We start from the raw sequence: 25,602 nt of genomic DNA, 5'->3' as shown, positions 1-25,602 counted from the left end.
ATATGGGATGCCAGTGTCACAGGCATCAGTTTAACCCACTGTGCCACATTGCCTGTTCCTCCAGACCATTCTTCTTTCTTTCTTTTTAAAAAATTTATTTATTTATTTATTTGAAAGGCATAGTTAGAGAGAGAGAGAAAGAGAGAGAGAGAGAGAGAAATCCTCCATCCACTGGTTCACTCCCCAAATGGCCACAAGGTTGGAGCTAGGTTTATCTGAAGCCAGGAGTAAGGAGCTTTTTCCAGGTCTCCCATGTAGGTACGGGGCCCAAACACTTGGGCCATCCTCCACTGTTTTGCTTGTAGCTGCATCTCTGTAATCTTGGCCTCCATCTTCACATGGCCTTTTCCTCTTATAAAAATACTTGCTACTAGATTTAGAGTTTATCTGAGAAAGCTAGAATGATCTCATCTTAAGATCACTAATTCAGTTATTTGCCAAATCTCTCTTTCCAGGTAAGGTTATATTCATGAAGTGGGGTGGTTAGGAGGTAGACATATTTTTTGGAGGAATAGGGGCACTATTCAACCCACTGTACCAAGGAATACATTTCCTTAGATTTATTTCTTTTTCAATATGGAATGCGTCAATATTTTGTGTCAGTATTACCAAATATAAACAAGGAAAAGCAAAAACATATTTAAAAAAAGTTAAGTGATTCATATAGTCTGCATGAAACCAAGGAGAGGGCACATTCGCTCTGTAGTACTACTTTTATAATAAGAATCCCCTTTGTGTTAAGATTTATGGCTCGAGAAGTAAACTGATACTTTATGGGAGTCTTGTGGGTTTCCTTTTTATCATTCTGAGAAATAAAAGGGATATATTAGTCAGTAAACCTGTAGTAACAGAGACTTTACTCTTCTAGCTATCAAGGAGGACTCAGTGGATGTTCGTTCTTACATTGCTCGTTCCCTCATTGATGGCTTTGAAGGCCCCGCCGGCTACAGCCAGAGATTCGGGCTATACCATGTCAATTTCAACGAGAGCAGCAAGCCCAGAACTCCCAGGAAATCTGCCTTCCTTCTCACCAGCATCATTGAAAAGAATGGTTTCCTCACCAAGGCAGTACAGCCACCACTGCCACGTAACACAGCACACTTGCCTTCCAAACCCAGAGCCTCGTCCCTCCCATCAGAGGTGCCCTCCAAGGCTAAAGTGGTTTGGGAGAAGTTCTCCAGCCAGACCAAGTTTGAAAGAGACTTGTTCTATCACGGTACCTTCCGGGATGACTTCCTGTGGGGTGTGTCCTCTTCAGCGTATCAGATTGAAGGAGCATGGGATGCTGATGGCAAAGGGCCCAGCATTTGGGATAACTTTACTCACACCCCAGGGAACGGTGTGACGGACAACTCCACAGGAGACATCGCCTGCGACAGCTACAACCAACTGGATGCTGATCTGAATGTGCTTCGAGCTTTGAAGGTGAAAGCCTATCGGTTCTCTCTCTCCTGGTCTCGCATTTTCCCAACCGGGACAAACAGTTCTATCAATAGTCATGGTGTTGATTATTACAACAGGCTGATCGATGGCTTGCTGGCAAGCAGTATCTTTCCCATGGTGACACTGTTTCACTGGGACCTGCCCCAGGCCCTCCAGGATATAGGAGGCTGGGAGAATCCTTCCTTGATTGATCTGTTTGACAGCTATGCAGACTATTGTTTCCGGACGTTTGGGGACAGAGTCAAGTTCTGGATCACCTTTAATGAGCCCACGTACTATTCATGGTGGAGTTACGGCTCCGGGACCTTTCCCCCAAATGTGAATGACCCAGGCTGGGCACCTTATAGGATCAGCCATGCCCTCATCAAAGCTCATGCCCGAGTCTATCACACGTATGATGAGAAATACAGGCAGAATCAGAACGGGGTCATCTCATTGAGTCTTGTTGCAGAATGGGCAGAACCCAAGTCACCGGATGTCCTAAGAGACGTGGAAGCAGCTGACCGAAAGATGCAGTTCACCCTGGGCTGGTATGCCCACCCCATTTTTAAAACTGGAGACTATCCCGATGCCATGAAGTGGAAAGTGGGCAACAGGAGTGAACTCCAACACTTAGCCACCTCCCGCCTGCCAAGCTTCACTGAGGAAGAGAAGAGCTACATTAGGGGTACGGCTGACGTCTTCTGCCTCAACTCCTATTCCTCCAAAATTGTACAGCATAAGACACCCGCGCTCAACCCACCCTCCTACGAAGATGACCAGGAATTGGCTGAGGAGGAGGACACATCATGGCCTACCACGGCAATGAACAGAGCTGCGTCCTTTGGAATACGGAGACTCCTGAATTGGATCAAGGAAGAATATGGAGACATCCCCATTTACATCACAGAAAACGGGGTAGGCCTGAGAGATTCAAAACTGGAGGATATTGACAGGATATTTTACTACAAAACCTACATCAATGAAGCTTTGAAAGGTATGTGAGGTCTTGATCTTCCTTACAAAATCTTCCCGCATTCCATACGTCATGTGTTCGAAATGTTTTGGCAGAGTGATTTACAAACCATTGACCATTCTAACTCTTTTTTTTTTTTTTGACAGGCAGAGTAGATAGTGAGAGAGAGAGAGAGACAGAGAGAAAGGTCTTTCTTTTTGCCGCTGATTCACCCTCCAATGGCCACTGTGGCCTGCGCATCTCGCTGATCCGAAGCCAGGAGCCAGGTGCTTCTCCTGGTCTCCCATTTGGGTGCAGGGCCCAAGGACTTGGGCCATCCTCCACTGCCTTCCCGGGCCATAGCAGAGAGCTGGCCTGGAAGAGGGGCAACCGGGATAGAATCCGGCGCCCCAACTGGGACTAGAACCCGGAGTGCCGGTGCTGCAAGGCGGAGGATTAGCCTGTTAAGCCACGGCGCCGGCCCATTCTAACTCTTATTCCCTAACCTCAAACCCTTTGCTTATCTTGGGCTTTGACCTGTTTGGGAAGCTTTTAAAACACTGTGGTTGTCTTGGCAGAGAGAGCACAAATGTACAGCACAGAATCCCCACAAGACCATTTTTGTGAGTCTGCTCACTTATTCTTGAGCTAGTACCATGTGACATGTTCTGGTTTAGTGTTGGAGATAAAACATAAACTTCTGCCCTCACAGAACTCATATTCTAGTGGGTTCCATATTACTCATTTAGAATTAGATATTCTTCTCTAATTTATACCTCTGTGCTTAACATCTCAAGCGGGCTTAGTCCCTTGGATTTCAGACATGTCTCTACCTACCAGAAGAATTTGATTTTGTGAAGATTAGTCATTAATGCTTGCTGTGAGCTTGTCAGAGATGGCAGAGTAAAATAAAAAAGATGATCTGTCCCTCTCTCAAGGCATAGATTACTTTGTGTACAAGTTGATTATTCGAAACCATTGCTTTTAGTGGAGAAACCAGTCTTTCCTGGGCTTCTTGGGGTTCTTGCCTCCTGGGGTAAAACTCTCCTCTGCTTACCATGAAATGTTCCCAGCCTACAGGCTTGATGGTGTCAACCTTCGAGGGTATTCTGCTTGGTCTCTGATGGACAACTTTGAGTGGCTTCTAGGCTACACAGTCAAGTTTGGACTGTATCATGTTGACTTTGAGAATGCGAACAGGCCTCGCACAGCAAGAATCTCAGCCGGTTACTACACAGAACTCATTACCAACAACGGCATGCCACTGCCCAGTGAGGATGAGTTTGTGTATGGACAGTTTCCTGAGGGCTTCTTCTGGAGTACATCTACTGCTGCATTTCAGGTGAGGAGTTCAGGGAGATGCATACCATATACGGCACAGCTGCCATGTACCAGAGCTGGGCTTGCTGCTCTGGAAGGCAGGGGTTTCAGTAACTCTTGAAGGGAGTCCTATGCTGTGGAGATCAGGGCATTCTTCTTCCTGGACAACCTAGCTTCTTCACAAACTCGAATTTGGTTCAACCGGAACAGTTGGGTGGGCTGTGCTGAGATGCAATTTGTTGGGCCAGGTGGAGTAGATGAAGTTTTGGGAGAAGCACAAGGGCAAATACACAAATATGAACAGTATCCACTGGAAATCCTGATTTCACTTCTAGTCTCCTCAAAGCAGGAAGTTTGCTCAAATTGGCTCTAAATGTGGACCTCATGTTTCTGATGCTTTAAAACATCAGATTGATACGTTATTTATGCCATATGAGCTCACTAATTCAGAAAACACAATGATTTTATTTTTTCCTAGAAAAATGAAAGATTAAAAGCAAAGAGTGTTGCATGGCAAGGAGCAGTGGGGCCCTGTGTTCACCTCCCACCTCCATTTATCTTTGCTTATGCAGAAGTGGGCTGTGTATGCTCCTTCAGGAGCCAAGGTGTTCTAAGCCCATGGATTTTTCCTGATGGCCATAGCAGCTGAAAATATTTCTGTGGCAGATAATGGCTACCTAATCCCACACATCCACACTACCAGATTGTAAAGAAAGTTTTAGATCAAATATTGCCATTTATAGATATTTATTAACTAACAATCAGTTAGCAGTAAAACATAAATACTATTCATAAATGGTGTTCTGTGTACTGTTGAAAACCCCAATGCTTGGTCTTCTTGGGTGTTTTGACCAACACCTTACATGGAAGTTTCACTTGAGCCAAACACCAAAATGTCAGAGGTAGAATTCTGTTGTGTCATGAGTTGCCAAGGCTATAGAAGCCTTTAGGGTTCGCCGACTTTGATCTTATTCTGATAGGGTCATAGTCAAAGTGGAAGTTCTCTCCTCCCTTCAGAGAAAGGTACCTCCTTTTTGATGGCCCCGTTCTTTCCACTGGGATCTCACACTCACAGAGATCTTTCATTTAGGTGTTTTGTTTTTTTTTTGTTTTTTTTTTTTTTTTTTTTTTTGCCAGAGTGTCTTGGCTTTCCATGCCTAAAATACTCTCATGGGCTCTTCAGCCAGATCCAAATGCCATAAGGGCTGATTCTGAGGCCAGAGTGCTATTTAGGACATCTGCCATTCTATGAGTCTGCTGTGTATCCTGCTTCCCATGTTGGATCGTTTTTTCCCTTTTTGATTCTATCAGTTAGTATTAGCAGACACTAGTCTTGTAAACAAGAGTGTCAAATTGTTAAATCAACAACATGGGTCACTGTGTACTTATGTCTCATGTGGGATCTGTCCTTAATGTGTTGTCCAATGTGAGGTGATGCTATAACTAGTACTAAAACAGTATTTTTACACTTTGTGTTTCTGTGTGGGGGCAAACTGTTGAAATCTTTACTTAATATACACTAAACTGATCTTCTGTATATAAAGAGAATTGAAAATGAAAAAAAAAAAAAAAGAATTCTGTTGTGTCTCAGAAAACAGAATCTTCTGTGGCCATTTCTCCACCTGGGCCTGATTGACATTTTGGATGGATCATTCTGTTGTGAGGTCTGTCCTGTGCTCTATAGGTTGTTGAGTAGCCTACTTGGGTTTGTACTCACAAATACCAGTGGACTCCTCCCCCTGATATAACAACTAAAAGTATCTCCAGACATTGCCAGTGTCCCCTTGGTATAAAAAACTCTGAGTCAGAACCATTGCTCCACAGTTTTATACCCAGACACAGAAGGATTACTGAGTTTTCTAGGTTATAGGATATAGGCCTTTCTGTTTTTTTTTGTTGTTGTTGGTTTTTTTTTTTAGATTTACTGATTTGAAAAGCAGAGTTGAGAGAGAGAGAGAAAGAGAGGGAGAGAGAGAGAGAGAGAGAGAGACTCTTCCATCTGCAAATAGCCTCAATAGCCAGTCGAAGCAAGGATCCAGGAACTTCATCCAAGTCTCAAACAGGGACTTGAACCAGCACTCTACTGTCAGAAGATGGTGTTGCAAGTAGCTGCTTAACTCAATGTGCATAATGCTGGCCCCACTGCTTGGTTCTTAAGCTCTGTCCATTCAAAAGGCAAGAAGTGTCTAAAAGTATTTTAGCTAACTCACATCTTGAATTTTTAAGTTGTCATCGGTGTGTACCCATTACTATCCATCATGACAGTCAATAGGTACAATTCTCACTATTGTGACATAGAATATTTTGAGTAGCAAAGTGTGGAGCATGAATTGAGAATGCATGAGAAGTGATTATAGTATGGGTTTCCTAGTTAGAGTGACAATTGATCTCTCAGAACTGTTTTTTTTTAATTTGTAAGGTAATCTTTTCAGAGAAAAATTGCAAAAATAGTACAGGGGATTCCCGTATACCCTTATCTCACACTCTTCAACTGTTTATATTTTGCTGTATTTTCCTTATTCTTTCTCTGTATATGTGTGTATATATACATATATACATACCAGGAGTCTTCAAAATATTCGTGGAAAATGCATATTATGAGAAACTATGCATGGATGCAAAAATTTTTACATCAATACATTTATTTTTTAATTCCATTTTCATGAACTTTTTTTTTTTTTTTTGACAGGCAGAGTGGACAGTGAGAGAGAGACAGAGAGAAAGGTCTTCCTTTTGCCGTTGGTTCACCCTCCAATGGCCGCCACGGTAGCGCACTGCAGCCAGCGCACCGCGCTGATCTGATGGCAGGAGCCAGGTGCTTATCCTGGTCTCCCATGGAGTGCAGGGCCCAAGCACTTGGGCCATCCTCCACTGCACTCCCGGGCCACAGCAGAGAGCTGGCCTGGAAGAGGGGCAACCGGGACAGAATCCGGTGCCCCGACTGGGACTAGAACCTGGTGTGCCGGCGCCGCAAGGCGGAGGATTAGCCTATTGAGCCACAGCACCGGCATGAACTTTTTAATATATAAGTACTTTTTTTTCTTTTTTTTTTTTTAACTTTTATTTAATGAATATTAATTTCCAGTGTACAGCTTATGGATTACAATGGCTTCCCCCTCCCATAACTTCCCTCCCACCCGCAACCCTCCCCTCTTCCGCTCCCTCTCCCCTTCCATTTGCATCAAGATTCATTTTCAATTCTCTTTATATACAGAAGATCAATTTAGTATAAAGATTTCAACAGTTTGCACCCACATAGAAACACAAAGTGAAACATACTGTTTGAGTACTAGTTATAGCATTAAATCACAATGTACAGCACATTAAGGACAGAGATCCCACATGAGGAGCAAGTGCACATATAAGTACTTTTTATATATAAGTTTTATGTAAGTACTCATATATGTGTGTGCATATATATACACATACATTATTGAAACTGATTTTATCACTTATATAAAAATTATCTACCAGCATTCTCTACCATAGAATTAACTAATAACTATTTTTTCTTAAATGCTGTAGTCCTTTTGCATTTTTAAATTTCATCTTATTTTGAAAGGCAGAGAGGAACAGAAAGATCTTTCACCTGCTGATTCATTCCCCAATGCCTACAAGAGCCAAGGGTGGGCCAGAATGAAACCAGGGCCCACAGCTGGATCCAGGTCTTCCATGTGGGTGGCAGGGACCTACGTACTTGAGTCATCACATGCTGCCTCTTTGGGTGTGCATTATCAGGATCGGAACTGGGGATGCCAGAACTTGAAGCAGCACTCTGATACAGGATGCCGGCATTGCATGAGTTAGCCTAACCTGCTGCATCACAACATGAGCCTCCTAATAAGCCATTTTTCTAATAAGTCCTGGATCTTCTTAATTGAGAATGGCATTTAGAATCCATGATCTGAACGCTAATTATGCTCATTACCAGGAATGTCATTACTTTTAGCCCCTTCAGGGAACACAGGTAGGAAATACATGCATGTACATAGACATACACATATATTTCTACACCTACTCATATCTCTATGTATATATTTTTTTTATTTTAAACAAGAAGTTTATTTAAACAAGATGCTTGACTGGAAGGGAAAGCTATCTAGGATTCATTTTTTTTTTAAGAGTAATTTACCTCTACTTAAAGAAAAATTGCCCTACATGTAACAGCTACATACAAAAAAGTTATAAAATTGTCCTTGGTTTTACAATGATAAATAAAAAACATTAAAATTCTCCAATCAAACAAGGTATGCAAGGATTTTTATGTTGTTGGGTTTTTTTTTTGGTTAAAACTGAGAGCAAAATAACTCACTGGAATATAAAGATAAGGGTTGAATGAGCACGCCACTAATGGAGAAAGAGGATATTTTCACAGAACCAGTATTTTTCCCCATTCCATTTCCATTTGGTGTCAATCAAAACATACCATTGGCCATTTAGTTTTAAAAAAAGGAGAGAGAAAGAAAAGAAAAAGTGCAATATGCTTGTGCACATACAGCAGTTACGTTATGTGCAATAAAGGAATGAGGAAGGAGAAATGAAAGAATAGAGAAAACTATGCTGTAGTAGTCAGGATGTGATGGAACCCAATTGCAGTTTTCTAGTTGAGCATGTGTTCTTGGCTGTAAGGGCAGAGTTCTGGAATAAAGCAGAAGGTTCCCTTTTCAGTAGACACCACCCATCTACTGCTGGAACACATCAATTGTATCTTCGTCCTCCAGTTCCAGCTGTGCAGTTATGTCTGATTCATTGATTGGCTGCCCGTCAAATCGGAATCTGATCTCCTCATTGACAAACCCTGTCGTCCACAATAGGCTTTCATTAGTTTACTAAGTGGTGCATGCCTCTGAAACTGCACCACAGAACCATCCTGCCCTGCCACCTTCAAATTAATATGATCGTTGTTCTCAGTCTTGACTCCTTCCTTGGGCTTTTCGTCGGCCATGGCAAGTGCCGAAGTCTCTTCAGCTGCCGCTTCACAAAAGAGGTACCAGGTCCGCACCGGTTGAGCACACAGGCAGCACCAGGAGCGGCAGAAGAAGGAAGGCCTCTATGTATATTAAAAACCACATATTCACATTGATACTTCCAATTCTAATCCAAATGCTCAGGGTTAATTCTAGCCCTTCCATTTTCTATATTTCCATCTCCTTTTCTCCTGTGGTGAGAACTATGGCTGCTAATACATTCACCATGGTCATTTATTTGCCCAACCTCCCTCCATTAACTAATTTCCCAATTAGCCAAGACTTCCCCTCCATACAGTCCACATAGCACTCTGGCCCTGAACTTTGCCACCTTCGTGGCAGCTGTGTATGTCAAGCCTGAAGTACGGTCTTGGTTAGAATGCCACATATGCTCGTATGCACAATGCCTCCTATGCTCAAGTGTTTTAAAGTAAGGTACAGAAATTGTACTGTCAGACTAGATAAATTAAGGGTTAGCATGATTCCAATGGCTTGTGGTAAACAGGAGAATGAAAGGAAGGAGGTGCCGAAACAGTGATATGAGTCCTAGTTAGAAATCATTTGTCGTGATGAGAAATTCAGTGTTAAAACCTGGCATCATTGCAGTTTATTTCAACATGATGGGGAGGATGTTCAAGGACTTGTTTATTCAAAACTTTAGTGAGGATCCTCTGTTCTCCAGACACTGCCACAAGCATTGCTGGGACACCACCTTGAAACATACAAATCCTAGACACTCACAACAGTATAATGCAATGTATTAGAGCTGCAAGTATGCAGAAATTGGGGGGAGTTCAGAAATCAGAGGGGTGGCGAGAGAAGGCTCCTGAGGAGGTGAGGCTGGGAAACATCCTGTCTTGGCACTCACAGGTAGACAGAAAGGAATCTCTGAGGGTTTGACTGAGACTGAATTCAGCCATGTCTTTCTTGTCATGGTGAGATCGAAGGTGCATGGAGAGCAGATGGCAAAGGCCTTGGAATTTGGGACACGTTTACTCACACACGGCTGAGGATTGAGAATGATGACATCGCAGATGTGGCCTGTGACAGTTACCACAAGATCTCTGAGGACGTGGTCGCCCTGCAGAACCTGGCCGTAACCCACTACCGCTTTTCCATCTCCTGGTCTCGCATCCTCCCTGACGGAACCACCAACTACATCAACGAAGCAGGCCTGAACTACTACGTGCGGCTCATAGACGCACTTCTGGCCGCCAACATCAAGCCCCAGGTGAGGGAGGGCCCTGGCCCCGGTGAAGTCCACAAGCAGAGGCTGTGGGACAGGAGCACATTTACACTGAAAGCAAAACACTGTTTTCAAACTTAATTCTTGAATTGCCACTAAATTCACATGGTGCAGAATTTTACAAACATCCAAGACGTTTGTCCTCCACCCTGACCTGTTCCCCTCCTTAGAAGTAACTTACCCTGCCTCTTCCTGCTACTCAAGAAAAGTCTGAGCCTTTGTCTCATAATTAATCCTCAGTTTTAGCAGGTGTTTGTGCTTCCCATAGAAGGCACAATGAATGGAACTGTGGCTCTGGCTTTTTTCACAGGTGACCATGTACCACTTCGACCTTCCTCAGGCGCTCCAGGATGTTGGAGGCTGGGAGAATGAGACCATTGTGCAGCGGTTCAGGGAGTATGCAAATGTGCTGTTCCAGAGGCTGGGAGACAAGGTGAAGTTTTGGATCACGCTGAATGAACCCATTGTTGTTGCCTACCATGGTTATGGCACTGGGCTGTATGCCCCAGGTAAGAGTTTCAGGCCTGACTTGCCAGCTCGTAGCTTTTTTTTTTTTTTTTTTTTAACAGGCAGAGTGGACAGTGAGAGAGAGAGAGAGAAAGGTCTTCCTTTGCCATTGGTTCACTCTCCAATGGCTGCTGCAGCCGGCGCACCGCGCAGATCCAAAGGCAGGAGCCAGGTGCTTATCCTGACCTCCCATGGGGTGCAGGGCCCAAGGACTTAGGCCATCCTCCACTGCACTCCCAGGCCACAGCAGAGAGCTGGCCTGGAAGAGGGGCAACCGGGACAGAATCCAGCGCCCCAACCGGGACTAGAACCCCAGTGTACCAGTGCCACAAGGCAGAGGATTAGCCTATTGAGCCATGGTGCCAGCTAGCTCTTAGCATCTTGAAGAAATAAATCTAGATGGCATGGAAGGAGGTGGCCAAGAAAGCCCCATGGCAGAGCCTCCCACACCCTGCCTCTTGCTCAAGGCTTTGGATGTTCCACCCTGACACACACATTTGCTAAGCGTGAGTTTCGCATCGCAGATCCTCAGGAGGACTTCATTCCTTTGCTTTGTGACTCTGACCTGCTCAGGGGGGAAGCTCTGTGAGCTCGGGGACCTGGATGAATCCATGTAGGAAAGGAAAATTCATGTAGGAAAGGACAGTTTGTCAGGCTGTACAGGTCCGTAGCCTGTGTTCCTAACCCCCAAATCCCAAAGGTAACAGTGATTGACTTGGCTGAGCTGAGCACACTGAATGGCCATGAAGCCTGACTTGAACCAACACGAGGCTGTGCAGGGCCTGTCTCCCCTGTGGCGTGGATGAAGCTATTGCACTAAGGCCTGCTGCAGAGATAAGTGTGGGCTTCACTCTGGAGAGTTGTGTGGTCCCTGTTGGGATGATGCCTACCATTTGCTATGATATGGAACTTACCACTTTTCCAAAGTACAAAACTGTTAAATTCCAATACACATCTGACCATAAGGGCTGGCTTTTTTTTTTTTTTTTTTTACTTAAAGAGACATTTGAGGTTTTAATTTTATTTAATTTATTCATTTAAAATACTTATTTAATTAAGCAGAGACAGACAGACAAAGATTTTCCCTCTACTGGTTCACTCCCCATATGCCTATAATGGCTGGGGCTGGGTTAGACCATAGCTAGAAGCCCAGAACTCAATCGAAGTTTTCCATTTTAATGGCAGAAACCCAATTATTTTGAGCTATCACTGCTATTTCCTGGGGTGCCCATTAGCAGGAAGCTGGATTTGTGAGCAGAGTTGGGACTTAAATCCAGACACTCCCATAAGGGATGTGGCCATCCCAGGAGACATCTAACCTGCTGGGCCAAATGCCCACCCCACCATAAGTGCTCTGAAAGGCATTGTGGAGCTGTCTTTGCCCCTTGAGAACCATCTGGCTTCCCTTTTCTCTAGCTCTGAGCTTTAGGAGAGTAGATTGGTGTTCAGACACAGGGTTCCCCAGGATCATGGTAAAAGCTGACTGAGCCCAGGGAAATGGGCCTTGCACCATCATCCGACGCATTTCCTGCCAGTCCTGGGGTGGTGCCTCAGTTTACCACTCCTTCAGCATGGGAGGGGCGGCCTCTGTCACAGCATTGCTCTCCTAGACTCTCGGTGTCATCTGCTTGCCTCAGCTGTGTGCTCCAACCCCAGGTCACCGTGGCCCCCAGGTGTTCCAGGTTGCCAACTCCTGAGGCACACTGGTGCAGGTATTTTGCCCGAGAGGGATGAGCCACATTTGGGAAGAAGAGAATAGATACCAACTTTTATCAACGGCCTTATCTCTGTAGACATACACACTGTTTCATTTCCTTCTCACAAGCATTCTCTTCATGCTTTCACTGAGGAAGAACCTGGAAGGCTGAGTTACTCACCCAAAGTCACAAGCCAGCTAGCAAGAGGTAGAGCTAGGATTTCAACTCCACTCTTCTAATGCCAAAACCTGCACTCTTTCTCTGACACACAGGACCCCTCTGAGGCAGGGAACTGTAACACCTGTCCCTATGCACTGTCTGTTGACATCCGTGTGTGTGTTTCCAGGGATCTACTATAGGCCTGGCACTGCTCCCTACATTGTTGGCCACAACTTAATAAAGGCTCACGCTGAGGCCTGGCATTTGTACAATGACGTGTACCGGGCCAGCCAAGGAGGTATTATTTCTATCACCGTCAACAGTGACTGGGCTGAGCCCAGGGACCCCTCCAACCAAGAGGACGTGGAGGCAGCCAAGAGATATGTTCAGGTCTGGTTTTCCTTTGGGCACTATTCTTACTCTTGTCCATTTTCCTCACCTTTCTTGGTCTAATGGAGTTGGAATTATATTGAAAATCAAATATTTAGGATTCTGTGATTTTTGTGAGCTTGGGAAAATCACAATACCTTGATTTTTTTCTTCTGTAAACCAGAGAGGCTGTAGCCACATTACAGGTTTGTTGTAATGCAAGGAGCAAATTCTTTGGGTTGGGTTTTCTTTTCAGTCTTTTTTTTTTTTTTTTACAAAAATAAGAAATGGATATTTTATTTATCATCCCAGATCTGATGGACACAAGGACAGGACTTTAAAAATCAAAGATGCTATCAATGTGATTCTTTCTAGTTCTGATTAGTAGCGACTCATTCAACACTTTGAATAACATGCCATTCTTTGGCTCAGTTTGCTAGTAATTAAAATATACTTTTTATTGCTTTCAGGACATTGCGCTATTTTTAACCTTCAAAATATTAATTTTGACCTTTATGAAGAATCTATGCAATCTTAATGGCTACTAAATATGTTTGAGGCATATCCTGATTCATAGGCACTGGGGTCTGGAAAACCTTTTTTTTTAGAACTAAACCTTTTTATAAGTAAAATCTATATTATTTTTCCAAATAGTTTAATTCAGTAGAATTACCATTTTTAACTTTTTATTTAAGGTATACAAACCTCATGTATTTCATAAATACAACATTAGGGAATCAAAAATGGATCTTAGTGGGAATGGGAGAGGGAGCAAGAGGAGGGGTAGGAGAGTGGGTGGGAGGATGGTTATGGTGGGAAGAATCACTATATCCCTAAAGTGGTACTTATGAAATGCATGAGGTTTACACTCCTTAAATAAAAGGTTTCTTTGGGGAGAAAAATACAACATTAGGATTATAGTGATACTTTCTAACCCGCACTCACACCTTACTCCCATCCTTCTTCTTCCTCCTTCTTATTCCGGTTCTTATTTTTTTTTATAAAGGTCTATTTTCAATTAGCTTTATACACATAAAATTAACTCTATACTAAGTAACAAATAGTATGAAGAAAAACTGTTTCTCAACAATTGAGACAAAGGCTGTTCAAAGTCATTGCATCTCCAAGGGTCAATTTCACCTCTAAGGTTGCCTTTTAAGTACTCTATTAGTTACCACAGATCAGGGAGAACACATGGATTTTGTCTACTTGGGAATGGATTATTTCATTAAATATAACGTTTTCCAGTTTCTTCCATTCGTTGCAAATGACAGGATTTTTTTTTTTTTTTACCACTTTGTAGTATTCTGTAGTGTACACATCCCATAATTTATCTACTCTTCAGTTGATGGACATTTGAGTTGATTCCATATGTTAGCTATTGTGAATTTAACTGTATCTTTTCAGTCTTAAAAGCATATCTATATTACTTACTGGATGTAACATTTGTTTGAAGCTAAGTAACAGATTCCTACCCTTCAATTTATCTTGACTAGTACCTAATGGAGCTAGACTGCAATGTCACAGTACACCTCTAGGTGTCACCATGTAACTTTATTTGCTCCAGCCTAAGACCATTAAACCAGGCTTGAGATTCTGTGATATTATTAGTTCCCCCTAATTTGTCAATTCCATGAGTTTAAAATGAGGACACACATCTTTTGGTTGTGGAATTATGCCCCTGGAAATAGAGACACTAGTAGTGAGCAGGTGCCTACATAGCCTCTTTCACCGCACAGCTGCAGGGATAGCAAGGTATCCTCTCCCATGTTTCAGCATCAGGAGAGAAAGGCAAGTGTCTCTCATTGCCAGACTGCTTTGTGCCTTTGATTCTCCCATGGAGTCTACAAGCTGTGGCACTATGACCCTCTCAGGGGAATTCCTAGAGCTTTGCTTTGCCAAACCCTTCCCAGGATCTCTCAACAAATTAGTGTAATAAATGTAATAAGAACTTACTTTTCTGGTTTGCTAGTCAGTTGTGGGATGGGTTGGAACAAAATGAATGCATCCCTCCTTTCACACTCACGAAATGGTGAATTAGAGCAATCCTACTTTCCCTGAAACCAAAATCCCAGAACTCAGGAGTTGTCAGGCTGTGCTGTCATTAGATTGAGCCCCTGACTGGTGGACTGTGACACTGCAGCCCAGGTTTACGACAGATATTATACTATTAGAATCTGTAGAAGTGTGGTGGAATGAGAAGAGTTCAAGCTATTACCTTGAAGTGCACTTAAACCTCTTGTATCAGGGAGTGTGTGCTCATTGTTGACTGAGTGGAAGGCTACCCTCCCCCCTCATTCTAAGCATCAGTCACAGGTGAGGGGAGGATCTAGAGACACGGGAGAAGCCTCCCTGGTAGTGTTTGGGTGCTGTGTACCCCACAATAAGGAAAAGAAGTTCTGCAATTGGGAGTATGAACCCAAAGCCACAGAAGGGTTGTCTTTTGCCTGGACAGCCAGGAAATCCTGGCAATTCAGCCCTTTTCTGAAAGCTCTGGTTGACCCCTAGGCACTGTGATGAGGAAGGACCAGGTTGTTGGTTCAGTGTCTCTGATAAGACAGCAGATCTGGGGCCTGGAAGCTTCCAGTCTATTCCTCTGCTTCTGGAGGACCTTTCTAGAGTGGCCAGGAAGACTGGCGGGTGCCAGGGCCAGTGCTGACTTCTGTCCCTCTCACGCCCAGCTGTAATCACTGAGGCCAGGGCACAGCTCTCAGTGAGGTGGCAGCTTTACAGACACAGGTGGTAAGGCCTGCTGGCACTTGAGCTGCAGCTTGCACAGGCCATGGAGAAGAGCAGAGTTCAAGTTCCAGAGTCAGGGAGAAAGGAGGGGAAGTTGTGAAGCCAGCGACTGCTGAACAGTTGTTGTGATCTGCTGGGGGCTCCCCTGTAATGCCAAGGCTGACTGCTCCCTCCCCATCCTGCAGTTTATGGGAGGCTGGTTTGCACACCCCATTTTCAAGAACGGGGACTACAATGAGGTGATGAAGACGCGGATCCGTGAGAGGAGCTTGGCCGCAGGTCTCAACGAGTCTCGGTAAGGTTTTGGGACCAGGTGGTGCAAGCGTGGGTGTTGGGCCAGGGGGCATATCTCTGCTTCCTTGTTGCTTGCTGGGAAGCTAAACATGATCAGGTATGTGTGCACTCAGCACAGCACCTGGCTCTCCTATGGGCTTGACAACAGACAGCTGGTACTACTGGTACCTTGCTTCAGAACAGCCAGATCTGTCCCAGGAGCACCCACCTCTTAGCAGCCTCACTACCTCACTCGAGGACCATTTCCCCAGCACTTTCTCTGATGCTTCACCCCTCATCAGGGAATCCAGGGAGCAGCCAGGGATTGCCAGGCATGCGCTTTTCATCATTCCACAGCAGGGGGTGTGGTGTGCACCAAAGCGCGCCCCTTTTCCTGACCCTCCAGGCTCTCCTGTGCTAGAAGTGATGGCAACATTGTCAGTTTACATTTGTCAGTCTTCCATTGATGCTCTCATTTTTATTTAAAGAAACTGAGGCAGAAATTCCTGTGCAAGAGCACCTAGCTAGCAAGTGATGCAGCTGGGATTTTCCCTCTGGGGCTCACACTCTGGCTTTGAGAATCATCTATGACAATGGCAGTGTGGTTTGAGGAAGTGTAGGTACATAGAACAGGAAAAGTCCCTGGCCTTGGGGGAACATACACAGCTCCAGAAGCCTCCCATTCTTCTAAGTATGGGAGTGCAAAAGGCATTCACAAAGTATGAATTTCTTTCTTTTTAAAAAATACTTGTTTATGTATTTGAGAGGCAGAGTTAAAGACAGAGAAGGGAGAGATGGAGAGATCTTCCATCCACTGGTTCACTCCCAAAATGGCTGCAATGGCCAGAGTTTGGCTGATACAAAGCCAGGATCCAGGAGCTTCTTCCTGGTCTCCCACATGGGTACAGGGGCCCAAGTACTTGGGCTATCTTCCACTGTTTTCCCAGGTCATTAGTAGAAAGCTGGATCAGAAGTAGAGCAGCCAGGACTCAAACAGGTGCCCATGTGGGATACCAGGGCTGCAGGCGGAGGTTTAACCCAATATGCCACAGCATCAGGACTTTCTAACATAAGCTCTGAGTCTTCCTCCACAAAGTCCACTAGTGAGGATTGAAAAACCCAGTCTCTGCATTGCCTGATTAGGGCAAATCCAGCTGAAAGCAGGCTGTGCCTAAGGCCTGATGTGCCAGCTCTGGTCTCTAGCAAGCCAGTGAGCCTACTTGTCCACACAGCTGTGCTGAGCACCCACCAGTGCTGTCAGAGCCAGGCCCTGTGGGGTCCACTGATGTAAAGACAGGATTCCAAGTCTGGCTCCTTCAGGTTGCTGACAGGCCCACTAAGAAGACAGGGCTCCAGAGAATCCCATTCCCCAGGTCATCAAGGTGGGACCAGGGGGTGCTCAGTAGCCCCAGGAGTCTTTGCGGATTAAGCAGAAGATCCATTGACCTGAGACTTGACAAGGAACAGAATTTGCTAGAGTTCATCGCACCCGAGGGGTGGGATGTGAGTGCAGCCTGGAGGTCACTAACAGTGAGTGGGGCCAGCTGCCTGGCTGCAGGGAGGGGCCTGGGCACCTGGCAGAGGGCCTTTGGGCCCCAGGCCCCGAGGAGCCACTGCTGGCTGCTGACAGAGGAGGGAACGCTTGAGCACATGGGCTTTAGTTCCCTTCCAGCTTTTCAGAAACCCCAGGGAGGGGAGGTTTTGATCCTTGAGGCTAACGGTAGCAGAAGGGTCAAGATGAAGGTGTCAGAGGCCTGAACTTGGTGACTCCTGGCCCCGTCTATGCCACAAGTACCAGGGTCTCCCTGTCAGCACGTGTGTGTCACAGGATTTGGCTGAGGTGCACGTTAGGCAAGCTTAGAGAAAAGTCTCCTCACCCGGAGTACACGGGCATACTGCCCTCATGTGTTAAGAAAACAAAGCTCAGTAAAATCATGAGAGCACAGGAGTCCAAGCATCAAATACTCAATCTTCAAAAACTTCCTTCATTAGCAGTGGTAGACTTTTCCCAAACCATCCACAGCTCCAGATGGCAGAATGCGGAAATACAAAGCATAACGTTATGAATGTAAAGGAGCAGTGTCAGGCATGCTTGTGGTTTTTGAAATATTATGTAGATGCTAAGTATCAGAATTTTTACATGTTAGTGTGTGAAAGAAATATAAAATGTCTGTGTGTGTGTGTGTGTGTGTGTGAGAGAGAGAGATCGTCTATCTGCTGGTTCACTCCCCAAATGGTTGTAACAACTGGGTCTGGGCCAGGCCAAAGCCATGAGCCAGGAGCTTCATCTCCCTCTGGGTTCAGGGGCCCAAGCACTTGGACCATCTTCTGCTGCTTTCCCAGGCACATTAACAGGGAGGTGGATCTGAAGTGGAGCAGTTAGAACTTGAACCAGCGCCCATATGGGATGCCAGCATTTCATGGGGTGGTTTAACCCATTGTGCCACAACGCTGGCCCCGGAAGAGAAGCTCTTATGACACCAGAGGGAGGAGCCTTAGGCTCTACCTGCGCCACCTGAAAGGCCCCTCCCCTTTCTCCATGTGGCCTCCAGCATCTCCTCCACCCTGCTCATGACATTATCTCTTCCAAGTATGATTCTTCCTGAAGCCCTCACCTTATTGGCTGTTTCTGCCCAGGCTCCCAGAGTTCACAGAGAGTGAGAAGAGGAGGATCAATGGCACCTATGACTTTTTTGGGTTCAATCACTATACCACTGTCTTGGCCTACAACTTCAACTATCCCTCCATCATGTCCACTGTTGATGCAGACAGGTAAGTCTGCCCACATGGCACCTGGAGCAAACTTTGAAAACTGCAGGAAGGTGCCTCTTAGTCCAACTTTTATGCAGAAGCCTGCATAGCCTCAGAAAAGGGCTTGGAGCCCTTGCAAGCTGATATCACAGTTGAAATGTCTAAGAACCTGACCAAGAGACAATGCCAGAGTCTCCAGGAGCCTCCTGTTAAGGCGCATGTGCTTGGTTTGTTGTTGTTGTTATTTTGTTTTGTTAAAGATTTATTTATTTCAAAGGAAGACACACATACACACATACAGTCACCACATGGTGAGTGGGTGTGAGGAGAATCTTCCATAGGCTGGTTCTTCAAAAAGACTGGGACTGGGCTAGGCTGAAACCAGGAGCCTGGAGCTTCTTCCAGGTCTCCCATGTGTGTGGCAGGGATCGAAGCACTTGGGCCATCTTATTCTGCTTTCCTGCGTTATCAGGGAATTATATTAGAAGTGGAGCAGCCGTATTTCAAACCAACACCTACCTATATAAAATGTCATTGTTGCAGGCAGTGGTTTTACCACACACTGGCCCCAAGTGTGCTTGGTTTTTAAAAACTGTTTTCAAGAAAAACATTTTTCTGGGGCCAGCACTGTGGTATAGTAGACTGAGCCTCCACCTGTGGCGCTGGCATCCCGTATGGGCACTGGTTTGTGATGTGGCTGCCCTTTTTCTGACCAAGCTCTCTGCTACGGCCTGGGAAAGCAGTAGAAGATGGCCCAAGTGCTTGGGCCCCTGCACTCACATGGGAGACCTGGAAGAAGCTCCTGGTTATTGGCTTTGGATCGACCCAGCTCTGGCTGTTGCAGCCATTTGGGGAGTGAACCAGCAGATGGAAGATCCCTCTCTCTGTCTCTCCCTCTTTCGGTCTGTAACTCTACCTCTCAAATAAATAAATAAAATCTTTAAAAAAACATTTTTCTTTCCAGGACTTTCCTTTTTTTGCCAAATTTTCTTGACTTTTCAGATGTATTTTAGTCAAAATAAGTTTTTTTTTCTTTTTAAAAAATGTTTTACTCATTTGAAAAGCAGAGTGACAGAGAGATAGAGATAACTCTTCCCACTCCCCAAATGGCTACAATAGCTAGTATTGGTCCAGGCCAAAGCCAGCAGCCTGGAACTCCATCCTGGTCTACGATGTAGGCAGTAATGGCCCAAGGCCGTTCCTTCTTTCTTTCTTTCTTTATTTTTTTATTTTTTACTTTTATTTAATGAATATAAATTTCCAGTGTACAGCTTATGGATTACAATGGCTTCCCCCTCCCATAACTTCCCTCCCACACGCATCCCTCCCCTCTCCCTCTCCCTCTCCCCTTCCATTCACATCAAGATTAATTTTCAATTCTCTTTATATACAGAAGATCAAGTTAGTATATATTAAGTAAAGATTTCAACAGTTTGCACCCACATAGAAACACAAAGTGAAACATACTGTTTGAGTACTAGTTATAGCATTAAATCAAAATGTACAGCACATTAAGGACAGAGATCCCACATGAGGAGCAAGTGCACAGTGACTCCTGTTGTTGACCCAACAAATTGACATTCTAGTTTATGGCACCAGTAACCACCCTAGGCTCTCATCATGAGTTGCCAAAGCTATGGAAGCCTTCCAAGTTTGCCAACTCTGATCATATTTTTTCTTTGAAAACAAGGCCCTACATCCCCCTACACCTCCACTGCACCGTGACTCACTGAGAGACTGGGGAAACTCCAGAGCACCCTTGTTTGTTCTGCATCTTTTCCCCCACATGACCCTTGGTGCCTCTCTGGCCTGTGACTCTTTCCCCAGTAACCCTTGTGTGAGCTCATGAATGGCCCTTGTTCAGGTCAGCTGAGTATGATGAATCTGAGTACCAATAACACGTTTTCCTGAGGGATTAGGAGCTAAGACGTATTTAAACGGCTGCTCCTTATTTGGACTGTAGGACTCTCGGGACATCATTTTTGCACATCCTGTCCGGCATGCGTTCCTGTGGCATAAGCTGTACTTATCTCCTTGTCTATTACTGGAAGGACAGGCCAAGGTCTTGGACAGTTGAAGGTCCCCACCTGTCTGCTCCTGCTTACCACATACATGAGGGCCCTTCTTGTGACCTGTGTGGGGTACTGACAAGTGACTCAGGGGAGCCACTTCTCTGAGGACACAGCATTCCCTCAGCAGGGCTCAGTTCCACAAACAAGACCACTCCTCTCTGCACAGGCAGAGAGAGCTCACAGAACAGAGAGCTTCCTGGGCTTTCCAGAGTTACAGCAGCATTGAGGGGGGCAACCAGAAGTGAAAAGAGGAGAATCTGAGGCAATTGGATTGTTCTGGCGTTTGTATGACTCTGAGTCTAGACAAAACCTGAGGCTTTTCCTAGGCTAAGTCTTGTTTTGTGTAAAGACCCCCTTAGGATTCACAGATCAAAATCTAATCTTTAGTTTTTGAACTCGTAGGGGAGTTGCCTCCATCGTAGATCGCTCTTGGCCAGGTTCTGGCTCTTTCTGGCTGAAGATGACACCTTTTGGCTTCAGGAGGATCCTGAACTGGATAAAGGAGGAGTACAACAACCCTCCGATTTATGTAACAGAGAACGGGGTGTCCCATCGGGGAGACTCGTACCTCAATGACACTACCAGGATCTACTACCTCCGCAGTTACATCAACGAGGCCCTCAAAGGTATGTCAGGCCCACCCCTTTCACTGTTGTAAACATGGCCAGTGTCTGCAGGAGGGGAGCATTCACCCCCCAGCCACAGTAACAAGCCTTTCTTTGAGCCATGTCCTGAATGTTTTCCTTCCTCTCTCTAAGCTCAGCAAGCAAACACAGTGAAAAATTTGCTATCTGGCCCAAGTTATCTGGTGTCCTAGCTCTTCCCTGAGATCTGGTGTCTTTGGACATCTGCACTCCCTAGAGGATGGTCTGGGCAGAGGTCAGAAGGAATAGTCCTCATGGTTGTCCACATGTAGGGTCTTTGTTCCCCAAACCAAACTTTGAGAACCCTTGGCCTAGACTTAAGAACTTGGGATGGGACCATGAGAATAAGGGGGCAGAAAGCAGTGCTGAGTAACAGAGTGAGCCACACACCAGACAAGGAAGTATCTAGAAAATCCTGTCCCAGCTAACATCTCTATCATCTAGGGCTCTTTCTTTTCTTTTTAAAAATACTTATTTATTTGAAAAGGCACCCTTAAATCTCCTGGTTTGTCCCACCAATGGCTGCAATGGCTGGTGCTGGTCCAGGCAAAACAAGGAGTCCAGAGCTGCATCTGGATCTCTCTCATGGGTGACAGCGGCCCAGGTGCTTTGGCCATCTTTGCTGTCTTCCTTGGCTCATTAGCAGTGAGCTGTGTCAGAAGTGGAGCAGTTTGAACTTGAACCAGCACTCCAGTATAGGATGCCAGCATTCATGTAACAGCATAACTCAATGTTCCACAGCACCAGTCCCAGGACCCTTTATTTTCTATAGGAGGGAGCACTAACATTCTAAGGCATTGACCAAGATTGGTATCCTGCAATGCAGAGAGGAGGGAGTGTAGATGACCCAGTGGGATGAGCTCAGGCTGCCTGTGTCCTGAATCCTACATAGTGTTGAGCATTTCTGGAAAGATACTGGTGTCAGGGCTGGCATGTGGCATAACAAGTTAAGCTCCCTCCTGCAATGCTGGCATCCCATATGCAAGCCAGTTCGAGTCACAGCTGATTCACTTCTGATCCAGTTCCCTGCTAATGCACCTGGGAAAGCAGTGGAGGATGGCCAAAGTTCTTGGCCCCCTGCACCCATGTCAGAGACCTGGGAGGAGCTCCTGGTTCCTGACTTTGGCCAGGCCAGCCCTAGCCATTGCAGCCATTTAGGGAATGAATCAATGGATAGAAGATCTCTCCCTCTCTCTTCCACACAACCCATCTGTAACTCTTTCAAATAAGTAAAATAAATGTTAAAAAAGAAAGATGTTGGTGGCATTACATGCAGGGGAAGGTGTAGCTGTCTCCAAGAGCCAGTGCCAAAGTTCACCTGAATTTGCAGTCACACAGTGGGGAGAGCTGTGGGCTGAGCTGGCTGTGGGACCTGGCAGAGGTGTCTTACTGGGACAAGGAAAGTTGAAACCTGAACTCTGTGTTTGTGCAGCTGTGCAGCAGGACAAGGTGGACCTTCGAGGATACACAGTCTGGACTCTGATGGACAACTTCGAGTGGTACACAGGCTACTCAGATAAGTTTGGTCTGCATTTTGTGAACTACAGTGACCCTTCTCTGCCAAGGATCCCCAGAGAGTCAGCCAAGTTTTACGCCTCCATAGTCCGGTGCAATGGCTTCCCCAACCCTGCGGAGGGGCCTCACCCTTGTCTCCTCCAGCCAGAAGGTGAGACGGGGCTCTGGGAGGGATGAAAACGAAAGGATGAGGGGCCAGAGTGAGGGCTTGTCTCTTTTGTCCAGCTAGTTATGTACCTCTGCCTCTCCAACCCCTTCATTCATTAGGCCAGTGTTTATTTTTTTGAATGTTTCAGACACTCCTGGGATGAACAAAGGAAACTTGGGGCTAATGTTATCCCCCAGAACTGAACCCTGGTGTGGGAAAAGCAGGTCTAGGTTCTTCTTCCAGCCCTCCCACTGCCTTGCTGTGTGACCTCAGACAAGAGGTCAGGTGCCTCTGCCAGCTGGGAAGGACCCAGCTGAAGAACTGGGAAAGTGCGGGGAGGGCCTGGACGACATGGGGCCAACGTGTGTCGAATGCTGCGAAAGTATAAATTACTGTGCCAGTGTGGGGTGATCCAATTTAGATTATATCCCAACTGCTGATACAGACGTTTACCATAGAAGACTGCTTAGCTCAGCCAGAGGCTCTTGCCACACAGAGAAAGGGACAGGCATGTTCACTCAGCAAGGCACTCACCCTCACCGTGCAGATCTGGGGAACACGTAGCCTCTGGACCCCAGGGATCCGACCTGGGCCTACTCTAGGGCACGTGGGTGTGATCAATGAATGAGAACCACAGCACAAACTGCTCTCCCTTGTCCTTCCCTAGACACTGACCCCACCAAGAGCCCCGTGAGCCAGGAGGAAGTCCAGTTCCTGGGGCTGTCGCTCGGCTCGACGGAAGCAGAGACGGCTTTGTACGTGCTCTTTTCTCTCGTGCTGCTTGGAGTCTGTGGCTTGGCGTTTTTATCATACGCATTGTGCAAGAGCTCCAAGCAAAGGAAAAAACAACTAAGCCAACAGGAAATGAGCCCCGTTTCTTCATTCTGACAAGTCACACAGGCCTACTTTCTCTGTTATACCTGTGCCAGCCACCAAACTCCTCAGGTCTTGTATTCTCTTGTTGAGATGACTCGAATCTTGAAGGATTTTGGGTTCTGATTAAACTGGAAATGTTGTATATTGCCCTTGTACTGGGAGTACTGGAAATGTGCAGATACTGAACTGGTCTGGTGGTCTGTAAACCACCAAATTGAAATTAACCAGGGTGTTGTAAGTTTCAGAATTTTTGAAGGTGGGATCCTGAGTTGAAACCACAGAAATCCTCTCATAAGGAGGAATCAGCTCCGCTGTGCAGACAGACTGCACGGTCATTCATCTCCTGCCCTCTCGTCAATTCCCTGCTAGCCCCCTACTTGGCATTCCCAGAAAATAAAAATACCATGCACCGTGTCCTATCTCCTACTGTTGTCTGTCTGTGAGAAGGTGGGTGCATCAGAAGCGAGGCAGCCACACAAGCCACTTGGGGCTCTTACCAAGCTTCCTGCCAGAGCAAGGCTTTCTCCCTGCTTTTTTTTTTAAGATTTATTTATTTATTAGAAAGAGTTACACAGAGAGGAGAGGCAGAAAGAGAGAGAGAGAGATCTTGCATCAAATGGTTCACTCCCCAGCTGGCTGCAATGGCTAGAGCTGCGCCGATCCCAAGCCTGGAGCCAGGAGCCTCTACTGGGTTTCCCACACGGGTGGATCTTCAACTGCTTTCCCAGGCCACATCAGAGAGCCAGATTGGAAGTGGAGCAGCCAGGACTGGAACCATCCGCCTGCTTTATATTCCCTGGGGTAGATGCTGTTAACATGCAGAGATGGCATCTGATCCATCCTCAGTTCCCTACCCCAAACCCCACCAGTGCCACCTTTTACGTCATCCCTGGCTCTCCTATCAGAGCACTTTGTTTTTACTTATTTGAAAGGCAGAGAATCAGAGGTAAGATGAGGGAGATCTTCATCCACTGGTTCACTCCTTAAATTCATGGATCAGCTGGGGCTGCACCAGCTCATAGCCAGACACCTAGAACTCAATTCAGGCCTCCCAAGAGGTGGCGGGAACTCAGGTACTTGAGCCATCACCTGCAGTTCCCCACGGTGCCCATATGCAGGAAGCTGGAGTAGGTAGCAGAGCTGGGAATCAAATCCAGGCACTCTGATATGGGATTGGGCATCTCAAAGGGCATCTTACCCACTGTGCCAAATGCTCACCCCATCTATCGTATGACCCTAAGGAGTCCCACATGATCTGATCTTGGCCCATTTAGCCTATTTCTCTTCCTCTTCTCCCAATCTGTGATACTTCTGAGCTGCCTGTAGGTCCTCCACTAGCCCATATTCCTCTGTGTCTTTGCAAGTGTTATGCCTTCTGCCTAGGATGTTCTTCTGAAATTGCCTTCAAGTCTCAGTTGAAATAATGAACTTTCTCCTCTGGAGAGCAAATGGCTTCTTAAGTTCGAGTGTCCCAGGCAGAAACTTCTTCCTCTGTTTTGGTTGTAAATATCCCCCTCTGTAACTGAGCCACATTATACTGGAAGTGCATATTTCTGTGCCATCAGCTTCTTGAGGCTGGGCACTATGTCTTGTCATTGGGAAGCACATTGGGAGACAGCAATGGAAAATGTATCTGCTGCCTGTAGTTACACATTCAAAGAACTTATCCAGAGCAGTGGTAGGAGACGAGAAGGATGTCGTCTTTTCAATCCCCTTGAGTGTGCTGAGACAGTGTCAGTGTGAAAACACTGAAGAACCACTCGGCTCGGGGTAGGTGTGTGAAGTACCAGTTGGCACTGCTTGGGATGCCTGCATCCCATGTTGTAGTACATGGGTTCAGGTCTTGACTCAGCTCCTGATTCCAGCTTCCTGTAATAAATGAGTCCTCTGGGTGGCAGCAAGGATGGCCTTGGTTCCTGCCATTCACTAGGGAGACCAGGAT

The 25,602-nt window shown here is 45.9% G+C and overlaps 2 protein-coding genes across 2 annotated transcripts in view; one reads left to right on the top strand and one right to left on the bottom strand.

Moving 5' to 3' along the window:
* LOC133765794 (lactase/phlorizin hydrolase) overlaps nucleotides 1–24,071 on the top strand; it is a 59,190-nt gene extending 35,119 nt beyond the window's left edge. Inside the window, exons 8-17 of the mRNA XM_062199331.1 lie at nucleotides 869–2,419; nucleotides 3,451–3,719; nucleotides 9,605–9,895; nucleotides 10,221–10,419; nucleotides 12,461–12,663; nucleotides 15,567–15,676; nucleotides 18,292–18,426; nucleotides 20,880–21,103; nucleotides 22,554–22,787; nucleotides 23,452–24,071. Of these exons, the coding sequence (XP_062055315.1) occupies nucleotides 869–2,419; nucleotides 3,451–3,719; nucleotides 9,605–9,895; nucleotides 10,221–10,419; nucleotides 12,461–12,663; nucleotides 15,567–15,676; nucleotides 18,292–18,426; nucleotides 20,880–21,103; nucleotides 22,554–22,787; nucleotides 23,452–23,672 (3,437 nt within the window). The 3' untranslated portion in view covers nucleotides 23,673–24,071. The remainder of the gene's footprint in view (nucleotides 1–868; nucleotides 2,420–3,450; nucleotides 3,720–9,604; nucleotides 9,896–10,220; nucleotides 10,420–12,460; nucleotides 12,664–15,566; nucleotides 15,677–18,291; nucleotides 18,427–20,879; nucleotides 21,104–22,553; nucleotides 22,788–23,451) is intronic.
* LOC133765783 (small ubiquitin-related modifier 2-like) lies at nucleotides 8,380–8,676 on the bottom strand. The gene is made up of 2 exons (XM_062199328.1): nucleotides 8,495–8,676; nucleotides 8,380–8,438 (listed from the first exon to the last, which is right to left on the bottom strand). Exons 1-2 carry the CDS (start codon nucleotides 8,640–8,642, stop codon nucleotides 8,380–8,382), a joined length of 207 nt encoding a protein of 68 aa, XP_062055312.1. The 5' UTR covers nucleotides 8,643–8,676.
* Nucleotides 24,072–25,602: the final 1,531 nt, after the last annotated feature.

The sequence above is a fragment of the Lepus europaeus genome, chromosome 1 (assembly GCF_033115175.1).
Source record: "Lepus europaeus isolate LE1 chromosome 1, mLepTim1.pri, whole genome shotgun sequence".
Taxonomy (NCBI): Eukaryota; Metazoa; Chordata; class Mammalia; order Lagomorpha; family Leporidae; genus Lepus; species Lepus europaeus.
The sequence above is the reverse complement of the archived record's forward strand: the minus strand, read 5'-3'. Positions and strand labels throughout refer to the sequence as shown.

Coding starts and splice junctions, on each gene's coding strand:
- LOC133765783 (XM_062199328.1), bottom strand. CDS start 8,642: ATGGCCGACGAAAAGCCCAAGGAAGGAGTCAAGACTGAGAACAACGAT. Junction 8,439..8,494: donor AGCCTATTGTGGACGACAGG/GTTTGTCAATGA, acceptor TCAATGAATCAG/ACATAACTGCACAGCTGGAA.